At 44.1% G+C, this 12,948-nt stretch overlaps 1 protein-coding gene across 8 annotated transcripts in view; it reads left to right on the forward strand.

Moving 5' to 3' along the window:
- The window catches only part of myt1lb (myelin transcription factor 1-like, b), a 112,092-nt gene that overhangs the window by 80,295 nt on the left and 18,849 nt on the right, over positions 1-12,948 (forward strand). For 7 of the 8 annotated variants that reach the window (XM_035169108.2, XM_035169106.2, XM_035169107.2 and 4 more), the window contains 5 exons: positions 1,724-1,814; positions 4,044-4,151; positions 4,950-5,176; positions 6,399-6,679; positions 11,532-11,777. In XM_035169108.2, coding sequence (XP_035024999.1) covers positions 1,724-1,814; positions 4,044-4,151; positions 4,950-5,176; positions 6,399-6,679; positions 11,532-11,777 — 953 coding nt within the window. The remainder of the gene's footprint in view (positions 1-1,723; positions 1,815-4,043; positions 4,152-4,949; positions 5,177-6,398; positions 6,680-11,531; positions 11,778-12,948) is intronic. The other variant, XM_035169104.2, reaches the window with a different exon arrangement.

Genomic DNA, 12,948 nt, shown 5'->3' on the forward strand with positions numbered 1-12,948 from the left:
AGCAGTGTCGCTGATGACTCTTGTTCTGTGGAGGCCCCTGCTTGCAGAGAAGTCCCTAACCTGAGATACACTTGTCTCCCAGAGATGTGCGGGTGACCTTGACTGGAGTCCCAAAATGGAATTCAGAAAAGGGCTTGAATTGATTGTCACTGGAGATTTTGGAATATGATGTCCGTGTTCCTCCTCGTGTTCTTCACTCGTGTTGATTGGGCTGACTTTTTTGGGGGAAATGATACCACTAATGGACCAGAAGTTTTGTGGCATCACCTTCAAGACAGTGGCATGCTTCAGTACTAATAACAACAATGATAATACAAAGTGCTTTATGAAGAGCACAAATAAAAACTAAAGACAGGAAATGAAATAATACAACAAAAGGATAAAGGAAACATAGATGATACCAAAAAAACATTGTAGTAAAGTAGGTGTCCACATTGTCAGTCATTAAGCCGCCATTCACCATGTTTCCTTCAGTGATGGCCCCTGCTTCACCACTTTGAAGCACATGTCAGATGTGGGAACACCTGCAGGGCGGACTCCGCTGTGGGAAACTCTCGATCCCCTATTAACACTTTTTCTGGCCTGAATGGACAATGTATTATTAATGGCTTCATTTAATTGGGAAATCACGCAGTGTGGCCACGACTCTTCCTTGGGAAATGTGAAAAATGACGATTAAATTATATCTGAAATACATTAAATCACATTCCTGTGCTCGCTGTAGCTCCCTCCTGTAGAATATTAGAACTGTTTCATCTCAGAGTACATGTTTTGTCCTCAAAGTGGTTTACCGTTGCAATATTAAAAGAGTTTAGCGCCACATTACTTCCTGGTTCCCGCATTACTATGCTACATCCCTGCAGTTCTACCTGTGCTGTCTGATTCAGGCCCAGTGCTTTTATTTCTTTCCATTCTGCCGGTCTCTAAGCAGAGGGCAGGGTGGAAGTGGGATATGCATAATGCATTGGCTTGTGGCATGTTGAGGTGGCAGGCTTTGTCCAATTACCTGCGCCGAATACCAATTAGTATGTAAGGGAGAGGAGGATGATGAGGGGTTAAAGTTTAAGGGGGTGATAATGATGAAGCTACTGCCGATGGGGTTTGGCCCCGTGTGCCACTGGCATCGAGACGACCCTTTCCACGCGCCCCCTCCAACAGCTCCTCTCGGACATCCATAGATCATTAATCTAATTGGCGGGTTGCCGAGGGGATCTGGGACAGTTATGGACTGTTTTAATGGTAAATGGTATTGAAGACTGCGCTCTCTACCCTAACAACGTGCAGATGATAACAAAGCACACTCTATCAAGAAGCTGTGTTCCATCTGTCTGCTTCCCCCATTGATTTCGAGGCTTGTGTTTTGCATGATTGCTGGCTGTTGGTCGCTCTCCGCTCGCTGCATGCCCAAAAAATTTCCCCTCCATCTCTGTCTCTCGCCGGCTTTGTCCTGTTAAACTTAAATGACATCTTTTTATTCATGACTGTCGCTATTCCATGAATACTAATTTGAAAGGGCAGGATAAGTGGAAGCAATATGGTGGGAAACCTTGCCTGCCCTTTCAAACTAGTGTTCATTAAAATGAAGAAGAGGTCATTTGGGTTCACACAGGCCCATTTCTTAATGATGTTTATAATGCCAAGCTCCTCACATACTAATAGAGCTTGATTGTAAGGGGCTCCTAACCTTCCCTGTCTTTCACTCCTATCTCCTGTCTGCCTGAAGTTGTGGCAATGTATGAGAATGTTCTTAAGTGTCCTACGCCTGGCTGCACGGGACGCGGCCATGTCAATAGCAACAGAAACTCCCATCGAAGGTAAGTGACAGTCTGCCTACATGAAACTGGCACTGTCCATGTTGCATCCTCCTTTTCTTTATGGAACTTGGTTAATTTTTTTGTTGAGCTGTTGTTGCTGATGTTTTTTTTTTGTCTATTCTAATTTATTTTTGTTTGTTCAACACATTGTGTGTGTGTGTGTGTGTGTGTGTGTGTGTGTGTGTGTGTGTGTGTGTGTGTGTGTGTGTGTGTGTGTGTGTGTGTGTGTGTGTGTGTGTGTGTGTGTGTGTGTGTGTGTGTGTGTCCAGGTTACTCATGTTGTGGGGACCTAAATCTGTTTGCAGAGTCACATTCATGGGGACTTGTCAGCCCAATGGGGACACAAATCCTGTTAACTTTAATCATTCAATTTAAAGGTGAAGACATGTTTTATGGTTAGGTTGGGTTTAGGTTAAGGTTAAGGTTAGGGTTAGGCAAGTTATAACTTTGGTTAACGTATGAATAAGTCTTTCATGAAATCATTGTAATGTCCTCTGACGTCATGGAGACGTGTGTGTTTGTGTACCTGTGTGTGTTTGTGTGTGTTTCAGTCTGCATGTGTACAATATTTTTAATAATGTTGGAACTAAGTGAAGCCGTTCAGCTGCTCAATAATGCCACAGTTTAACAGAGCCTGATTGGAATGCAGCAATTCACACCTACCACGGCATAAATCATTCATCAGCTCATGGCAAAAAAAATGGCATCTATCAGGTGCAGGTTTGGAGGGAGAAACTGAAATAGCAGGGCGCTCGTGCCAGTGCTGTCAGACGTGGTGAGGGGACAGTGAAAGAGGAGTGTCACCCGGAGCAGATGTTCGGGGAGTTGGGCGTAGCAGCAGCCATTAGCACCTCTCCTGCCACTCAGCCGGGGGGACAGGAGAGGTGCAGACCTGGAAAGACCGGAGTGCCTCCATGCTGCGCTCAAGTGACACGAGTGCGCAGCGCGAAATAGACGCGATCATGGACACACACCGTAAACTTTCACTTTCACTTCAAAGCGCCGATATAAACCTCCATATACTCGCTCGTCCTACCCCCAGCCTGATGCACACTCTCATCCCTGCACACATTCATGCACGTCTGATGACAGGTGCTCCACACTGGCTGCAGGCCATTGTCAAAGATCATCTTTTTCACCGTGGCCCCGACACACTACAGTTGACAGACAGGATGGAGAATAATGGGGGTTAAGGATAACAACATGAACTTTTGTCACATTTGGTCAGTTAATTGTCACAAGGAAGTTTTTTTACAGCTCTGAATTCCACTGGATACGCACTACAAGTGTCCATGTGTGTGTGTTGGGGATAGCTTTGGTTTTGGTTAAGGCTAAGCTTTTGGTTGAGGTTAAGGTTAGGTTTAGCTGTAGGTTAAGGTTAGGGTTAGGTGAAGGTTAGGTCAGAGTTAAGGTTAGCTTTGGTTAAGGTTAGGTTTAGGATAAGGTAAGCTTTGGTTAGGGTTACGGTTAGTCAAGGAGAACCTAAGGTGTGAGTAAGTCTCAAGGAAATCAATCTTAGTCAAGGTATTGTCCTCTGAAGTCATGGAGACATGTGTGCACATGTCTGTCTATAGTTTGGTTCAATACCATCATTGTGAGGAAATGTTCACGTTGTGAGGACATTTTTCTCTGGTCCTCACAAATCCAATGGGCTGTTTGAGGGTGAAGACTTGGTTTTAAGGTTATGGTTAGAATTCGGTTTAGGGTAAGGGTTAGGCATTTAGTTGTGATGGTTAGGGTAAGGGGCTATGGAATGCATTATGTAAATGAGTGTCCTCACAACTATTGAGAGACTGCATGTTTGTGTGTGTGTTTGTTTGTGTGTGTGTTAATTATCACCGTGCGTTTGAAAGGAATCTAGATGCACATAGAAATGCACATTTGTCCATATGGGAATATCTATTCTGAGAATTATTTCAAGCTGCTCAGCCGGAAACCTGCAAGCTGTTGTCGATTGTGTTGTTATTTAAAGTGTTAAGAGTAAATGAATGATTTAGCATTTTAAGCACTAAGACTTTCTGAACTAGAGTCAGGTTACTCTCAAACTGGTCAACATTGGCCGACAGACAGATGTGGACTGACTGCTGCTCACCGTCTGACACTCTCTTAACAAGCTGAGGCACTTTACAGCACATGCATTCAATGTGATATTTTCACCTCTAAAAAAGAAATGTGTCTAACACGCACAGTCTGCAGCGCCACTTAAGACAGTCCTCCTCATTTTTTCAGTCTGTCCGGATGTCCCATCGCTGCAGCCGAGAAGCTGGCCAAAGCCCAGGAGAAGCACCAGAGCTGTGACGGCCCCAAACCCAACCAGGCCTCCGACCGAGTCTTAAGGTAGTGTTCACTCTTCGCTTTATTTCCACATCATATATAGGGCGAGCAAATATGGATTTTGTGTCAAGACGTAAACACAATAAAATACTTGAAGACCTGTTTTTCAGCCATGTTGGTATATCTTTTTTTTTCTTTTTTTTATTGATATTTTAAGTCTGCCCCGTTTTTTTTTTTGTGTTACGCTTGTTCTCCTGTCTCCTGAGAATACGTTGCATCTTCATTTCCCTGCTCACTATCAAAGGCAAATCGCTTTATTAGATTATAAAAATAAATAGCACATGTATCATAGAAAAGGTAAGAGCATTTTGAATGAGGTTTACTTTGATAGTCATCAAATATTATCATGAAAAGTTTTAAGTAATTGTACATTTTATATTTATATCCAACCAAACATCAACAGCATTAGATCACACATCTCAGTTTTCCAGGTCATTTCTAAGCCTGTAAATCAAATCAAAAGAAAAAGTAAATCAGAAGCAAAATGAATCAAAGATGTGTAAATTACATTTTCCTGTTTCCTATTTACTATGCACGAAAAAAAACAGTGGCAGAGGGTTGTGTTTTTTCATGGAAAAGGAGGAAATCATCCACGCTACCACATGTCCTGCACCCCCTTCATCTGCCAGCATGGTCCTTGACATTCTTATCCCCAAGTCTAACCGTGACAGTCTGCCCCTTCCCCCTGCATCCGCCCATTTTTTCTTATTTTACCCAAACCCACCAAGTTCCCCCTCCTTCCCCCTGGGCAATGTTGACTGCCTCAGTCCAACTTCCACCCCCTCGTCATTTATTTTCCAGGCCTATGTGCTTTGTCAAACAACTGGACTATCCACAGTATGGTTACAAGAACAATGTCTCCACCAGCACGCCCCGCTCCAACCTGGCCAAGGAGCTGGAGAAGTACTCCAAGACCAGCTTCGACTACAGCGCCTTCGACGGAAGCAGCAACCACCAGGTGTACGGGAAGCGGGCCATCGCGCCCAAGGTGCACGGACAAAGGGACACCTCGCCGAAAGGATACGACGGTACTACATCTGAGCAAAACTTTATTTCCACTGCTATGACATTACCGTGGCACATCTTTATTTTCATTTCTCCCATGTTGAATGTCCCTTTTGTATTCACAAGTGTGTGGAGTTCACATTCCTTTTAGCTGAAGTCTTAAGCATAAATTTCTCAGGGTCGTGAGAATATTTTGTGAAATCCTTTGATTGCTGCGGCACGTTATGTTGCTTTTGGAACAGAGTGTCATTAATGATACCAAACCTAATAAACCATATTTTAAGTACAAAGCTATGATTTAAGTATCAAAGAAATAAAAAGGTTTGGCAGGGAAAATCCTAATCTTTTATTACGTATGTCAAACCTACCTAAGCCAAAATAACTCACCTTTAAAGGTGGAGTTAATGATTCTGGGGAACGACTGTTGATATCCGAAAACAAATACTTTCTTCACTGCTCCTTCAGGAGCTACACCCCCCACTTTCATGCACGCGTGTAGCCAAGGTGCACCACTGAGCCACAACAAAAATGTGTATATCTGTAGACCAATACACTATCTGTATTTATACAAACGATATGTTCAACAACCAGAATCAGCCACGATGGTGTATGTGTGTTGTGTGTTGCCCTTGGAGAAGCAGACAGTCAGACACTGATGAACCGTTACCTCTGGACCACCGGGTTAAGTGACTCGGGAGATGTTATGAACCGGTGTGTGGTCACCACAGCCCACTGCATGGTCCGGGGGCAACTCCTGTTGAAACAGCTCAACGATGGTCATGCGGGTCTTCAACCTTTTGTTAATTCATTATCGTCTTTGGGTTAGCAGTGGTCTTTGGTGATTAAGCACTTTGAAAGAAAGTAGCGTTTCCAGTGGCGAACAGAAGTTGTTACCTTCTGAAACAGTAGCAGTGGTTGTAACAGGTGATCTTTACACACTCCTCCTGTGCATGAATACCCTTGTTGCTGATTGGCTGGAACAATGTTGTGATGTTCGGGTGGTCCAGCATTCTTTCCCAAATACAGGGTATTTTAACCAGTTTTTTTCCAAGCCCACACACACAACATTCACCTAGTGCCGCGTGAGGAGATATTAGCAGATATAAGTATATTGTATGATACCATATGGTTATTGTGCCATTAAATGTAAAAACTATTTATTGCATTTTTTTAACCTTTGGTACCCCTTGACTAAACCTAACCAATAATTTTTCTCTCTATTGAAATTCTCCATTGGTCCCGCAGCCAAACGCTACTGCAAAAACTCCAGTTCGGCCAGCAGCACCACCAGCACCTACGCTCCCAGCAGCAGCAGCAGCAGCCTGAGCTGTGGTGGCGGCGGCGGAGGGGGTGCGGGAGGCGGCGGGGGCAGCAGCGCCAGCAGCACGTGCAGCAAGAGCAGCTTTGACTACAGCCACGACATGGAGGCCGCCCACATGGCGGCCACGGCCATCCTCAACCTGTCCACACGCTGCAGGGAGATGCCCCACAGCATGGGGGGGAAGCCACAGGACCTGTGCTCGCAGGTAGGAGGCGGGACACTGCAATGACTGTCATGACGTAAATGTGAAATGAGATCAACTCATGTTTTGGTGGAAGCTAAAGAAAAAATATTGCCTCAAATGACACATGAGTGTTTACTGTGTAAGACTGTCCTCATACTGTAGCCACACAAAGAAAAAAAAACACTGACAGATTTTATCTGGGCTTCATTATCCTGATGTTGGCAGCGAACACTGTCAAGGATAGGGAGATTTCAGATGAGCACACCACAGGTACACATAAACACACTCACACAGAGATTCCATTAAAGATCCAAGGCTGTGTCTTACACTCGGGGCTCAGCGGGGCAGTTTTTTATTTTCTGTCTAGGGATCAGATAGGAGCAGGACGAAGCGCCGTTTGACACGGCGTGAGCCCAGCGTGTCATTTCTGAGGAGATAAGGGGACGGTGTTACTGTGTTATCTGCATCCAGATGCTGAGCGGGGAAATAGGGGCCAGAAAGAGAGAGAGAGAGAGAGCGCTCATGCAGCAGAGGGCTAATGCTGGCTCAATGCTAATGTTGACGGCGGAGGAGAGGAGGAAAGAAAGGAGGAAAAGGAAAGAAAAGCAACAAATGCCTGAAGCGGCCCTGCTCTGGTCCTATCTCAGTTTATTGTGTGTCCTTCTCGTGCTTCGGGGGCCAGAAGGGCAGGATGCTGTCGGGGCACAACGGGAAGACAGGAAACTTCAGATTTCAGATCAGAATTTCAGATCAGGATATTTCTTCTTCTTCTTCTTTCATCTAACACCTTACGGCACACGCTGTTCCTTTCTCTCTGAATGAAACTTCACACACACACACTCGTACATTCTCGTGGTTTTTCCAGGCTGTCTATCTGCTCGCTTCTCTTTCTCTCAGTCTACTCATTGGATTTATTGATAGGTTCATTGATGGAAAGACTGAAATTAATCGCATTCATTTAATAAAGGAGACTGATCCTTGTCCCAATTCAGGGACTCCTTTGGGACGACGTAGTCTATGCGGCCAATGGAGAACGCCTCCTTTGCGTGCGAACCGAAATGAGACGGTCTTGTCTATGGAGTCACCAGCTTGCTGCTGTCGCCTATAGCAACGGAGCTGCAGTTGTACACTTGTACCTTTAGATGTTCAGTTAAGTTGAAGCGTGATACTCAAGCTTTCGGGCGAAGTTGATACACAGCTGCTGTCAAATCCCTCGGACACGACCATGACACAACAGTGATGTCATAGAGCCCTCAGTTGGATGGTTGCACCGTGTTAATGTTGATCATTTAACTTTAGTTTAGTTTTCTTTGGAAACCGCTTATTCAAAGCATCTCCTCAGTCGACATTGCACATCTTTGGATCCTCAGTTAGATACCGTGACCTTTCTGATGAGCAGTTTAAAAAAAAAATGCAGAGATGCCTGAGATTTACAGTCCATTCAAACTGTAGATTGATGACACTAAAAGTTTGATTTGTACCTTTAAAAATGTAATGAAAAGATGTTGAATGTAGGTTGACAAGGACAATGTATTAACCCCCGAGCTTTGGATAATTTTTGTGTATTTGAGCAAAGCTGAGATCGATTCCAAGGACGTCCTAACATTTAGTCAAAATAAGATAATCCTGGTGTCAGCAAGTTGTCAAAAAAACATACAGGCAGCCTTGAATGTTTGGTAAGTTGGAAAAGGAGGAAGAGGAGGAGGAGCAGTGAGAGACACGGACATTAGACACGAGGAGCAGGGAAAAGGCCAGAGAGGACGACAGGACACAACGCCGGTTTTATTTTAAGACCTGGAAATAGGTGAGCGGAAGTAATGCGTCGGTACGAGAATCAGGGGACCCTCTCCTGACCCTCTATCCTCACAGCATCGTCATGGCAACCGGGGTCAGGGGGTTGCCGAGGTGTCAGAGCGGGAAGGGGGTGGGTCTCTAATGAAGGAGGTGGGTGGGGGGGTACGTTTCCTCACATATCACCCTTGTTAATTCGATATGAAGGGGTGGGTCACGTTAATTGGATGGTGACATACAGTACAATGGCTGACAAGGAGAAGGGCAGTCCGCCGGGCACGTTGGCAAGGACGAGACGAGTCACGGCAACGCGTGCCGGCGTATTCCTCAGCGACTTCACCTAATACATAACACAGACTCGTTCTCTACTCATCCTTTTGCCTCCTTCTCTCCATTTCTGAGGCCAGTTACTCTACATTCTAATCAATGTAGAATAACTACATTCTAATCAATTCTAATTATCATACATTCTACATTCTACAGTTGAATGTTAAGAGTGGATTTAATAGTGAGTGTGTTTTTGATACATACATCGTGGAAAGATGTAAACACAGATTTTTTTGTCGGACTCGTTCAGCCCTTGTTTGTTTGAGCGGCCCATCCTCTCCATGTTCGTCTGTGTAGCATGATTCCACGGTTTCTTTCTTCTTATTTTACCTTTATCGTACCTATATCTCACCCTGAGTTATGTTTCTCACCAGACTAATGACCTAACAGTATTCGTGTTTTTCTTCTTCTTCTTCTTCTTCTTCTTCTTCTTCCTCCTCTTCTATTTTTAAGTCCTCTGTTAAGCCACAATTCTTGCAGTATTCATCGCCCAGTCCGAATATCACCCCCGTGCATTTTGAGTCAGCGTGCGTCACAGAGGTTTTTGGCTTCAGACACCAGGAGAATCCACCCCCAGGGACACTGTCGGGTGGAATGAGCGTTAGAGCGTGCGTTCCTCCTTGTGAAGGGGAGTGAAAGGAGCAGGGAGGACGAGATGGGGAGATGGGAAATAAGGGAGAGGGGGGATATTAATGAGAGGCAGGTCATAAACACATGTACATACTTACAGATCTGTAAGTAACTGAAGGTCTGGGATCCTTTGACAGTATGTGCCAGATCTGGATTAAGAAAAAACAAATGTGTGCATCGATATAATGATACAAACATCAGGAGATAAAGCGAGCGCATGAGTGAGAAGCCGGTGTCATTGGATGAGTCCCACAGCACACAGCAGAGTTTTGCCTCAGGGGTTTTGGGGTTCACAGCAGTGTAGTTACATTTTTCAATTAAATTCCAGAAAAATTCTACAAAATTGCAAAAGTGTCATCCTCAAATCACATTGTCTCTGATATATTTCACAAAGAAAAATATACAAATTACAATCAGTAGTTTATAATTTTTTCACAACAGATCAAATCTTCACAAATTGACAGGTAATGGTGAAGAAAGAAAAAGATTACCCATCCAGAACGAGGTAAAAGAAAAAATATAAACACATATACTGAACATATACATCCACAGAAAGAAGAAAAACTAATATATACATCAACATGCCACACATATATATAAAATAACCTTTATTTATAAAGGATATTTCTATGAGCTGAAAGCACCATAAGTGCCTGAAATATAAAAGTGGCACAGCCCCCATTTCCAGTCACAGTCCTCCACCTTATCCAGCAGCCTGTCTGATGATCGTTCTAGTGCAGCCAGGTGACCAAGAGAGATGAGCCACAATGATGGTGACGATGCCGAAGAGGATTTCCAATCCTCCGATCTGCCAGGCTACCTCCTAACATAAGGGCAGTCTGGGTGCAGTTGGCGAGAAGTTAGTTTATGCGGAGGGGGTCACCCAAAATAAATGGACTCTGAGAGAAAGGGATATTTGGCAAAACCCCCAAACCTTCAGGGCAGCTGCAGAGTGTGTGTGCTAAAGGCCCGTCTCCGTCCAGACACCACCAGCACTCTGAGGCCCCCACCAAACCCACTCTGCGCAGCATTGATGGAAAATATACGAATAATTATAGAAATTCTATAAAGATATATTAAAAAATTGACTATATAATGGATGTGTAATTATAAGCAAAAGAAGTATAAAATAAAGTTCGACATCAAAATATATAAAATAAACACAAGTCTAGATAACAAGGGTGCAAAGGGCATATAATAGCTATACAGTGATATAGATATAAGTATGATACATAATCTGAATATTGCTCAGTGATTTAAGGTGACATGATGAATATGATAAACATGAACAAAATACATGTGATAACATTGCTCATTGGAGTCACTGCTCTCAACCCCGCCCCTAAGCCTCAGCCCCTGCCCCCTCCACGCTTGCGTCCGCTCACATTAGGCTCACACACAAACACACAAACACACAAAGACATGCACGTACAAACACACACCCAAAGTCATGTACACACATGCACACACACGCACACACACACACACGCACACACACACGCACGCACACGCACACACGCGCGCGCACACACACAAAGTCATGCACACACACGCACACGTCCTCCTATATCTGCACAGTACAGACTACAGTGGGATGGAAGGAAAGAGAGAGAGAGACGGAGAGAGGAGGGGTTCACAGAGGGATGCACTCGTCCTGCAGCACTGATGACCTCTTCTTCTTCTCTTTGCTCCCTTGTTACCGTACACTGCAAGTGTCTGATGTTGCATGCTCGACAGACTTGGGCAAAAAAAGAAAAAAGAAGTTGGAATATTGTTTCAGATATTTGAACTGCAAGTGTTCCTGATCCATCTTTTCCAGACATCTGAAAAGTTCAAAAGTGAGCATCCTGACTGCAAATCAGAGTCACTTTTCATGTCTTTCTATATATTCGCCACTCAGCTGCTGTTTTCCCCAGCTCTGATCCTAGAGTATGAGTATGTTTGACTGCAATTTAATCAGAAACTCTCTCTCTCTTTTTTTATCCCCCTCTCTCCATCCCTACCTCCTGCATCCTTTTACCCCTTCCTCATAATCATCTTACTGAAATCATCTCCTCCACGCACACTCACCTGACTTCACCTCACACACACATGCACAAAACCCACATCCACACACACCCTCCAGAGTCCCGGTCTAGACGTTGATGAGAACGGTACGTTGGACCTGAGTATGAGCAAGCGTCTGTGCGGCCGTGCTGGTGGAGGTGGTGCTGGAGGGGACTCTGTGCTCACCCCTCTAGAGCCGATGTCCCCCCAGAGGCAAGCGGCCCTGCTGGGCTCCCGCTGCTACGGCATGGGGGACGCCGCTGACTGCTGGGACCTGCCAGTAGACTACACCAAGATCAAACACATAGATGAGGACGAGAAAGAGGTAAAGAGTTGGAAATGACAAGGACAGTGCTGTAAATACATATGAACCACTGCTGTCTGGTTTGTGGACAGATAAATTAGAAATCATGCTGTGTGCCGTTTCCTGCTTAGGAAAGACTGTTGATGCCTGAACGTGTGTTTTGCGAAGCAGAATTCCACATTTTATCATTACACAAGTATTTTACTTTTGATCAGCTAAACCCACAGGTTCATGATCGGTTGAAGTTAAATGATAAAAAGAAGAATTAGACAGGGGGATTAGAAATTAAGGGGCTAATGCTTGTGAAAATTAAAAACAAGATGTTTGTGGAATTAGAAGGTAGATCCTACTCTTGTTATTTGTATTGTTAAAGGCCCAGTGAGGTGCAGTGTCAAATCTGGTGCGATTTGGACACACGATACTTCAATATTGATAAAATATGAATAAATCAACGTTCTTTGTCAGTCGGGGGGGAAGTGTGCCCTCAGTCTGTGGGCAGAGCTGAACATGTCTTCCTCTACATCCTCGGATAAACTACGGCAGCGGTCGACAACTGGCAGCCCGCGGCCAATAGTATCTATCCTGACAGAACATGTTGATTATCTGATTATTTGTGTTTCACCATATCGGACAAACACACACATTCAAGGGTGATCTCGTCATGGCAGCAACATTCATATAATCAATTCCTGTTTGGCAATTTGTCTTCGGAGTAAAAGCACAATGTCAGGCTTTATATCGAGGTGAATTATAGAGCTTTTATTTTGAAAAGATGTGAATTTGGGTCTTGGTGTCAATTGCTGAACAAGCCTTTGAAATAGCCGACACGCAATGTATTACAAATTAACAGTAAATCATTCAAAGTGCCACACATGTGAACAACAATTAAAGCAAATTCAGTTTGATTTTATGTAAAACACAGACTATAAAATCTTCATAGCAGATAAACCAGGTAGGATGAACACAAAGTTTTGAGTTCTGCATCATAGACTGTTTATAAAAAGCACATCACGCAACGTTCAGCACACAAGCAACACAAAGGGACAGTATATTGTAGAAGTGTTTGAGGATGATTCACTAATAAATAATTCTGAAGCCGCTCGGGAGCATTAACACAGGCCAGGAGAACAGAACATTACAAACAGATAGGTTTACAACGGGCACTGCACTTGTAACTATTAACAGTTGTATC

This window comes from Hippoglossus stenolepis, chromosome 10 (assembly GCF_022539355.2).
Source record: "Hippoglossus stenolepis isolate QCI-W04-F060 chromosome 10, HSTE1.2, whole genome shotgun sequence".
Classification (NCBI taxonomy): domain Eukaryota; kingdom Metazoa; phylum Chordata; class Actinopteri; order Pleuronectiformes; family Pleuronectidae; genus Hippoglossus; species Hippoglossus stenolepis.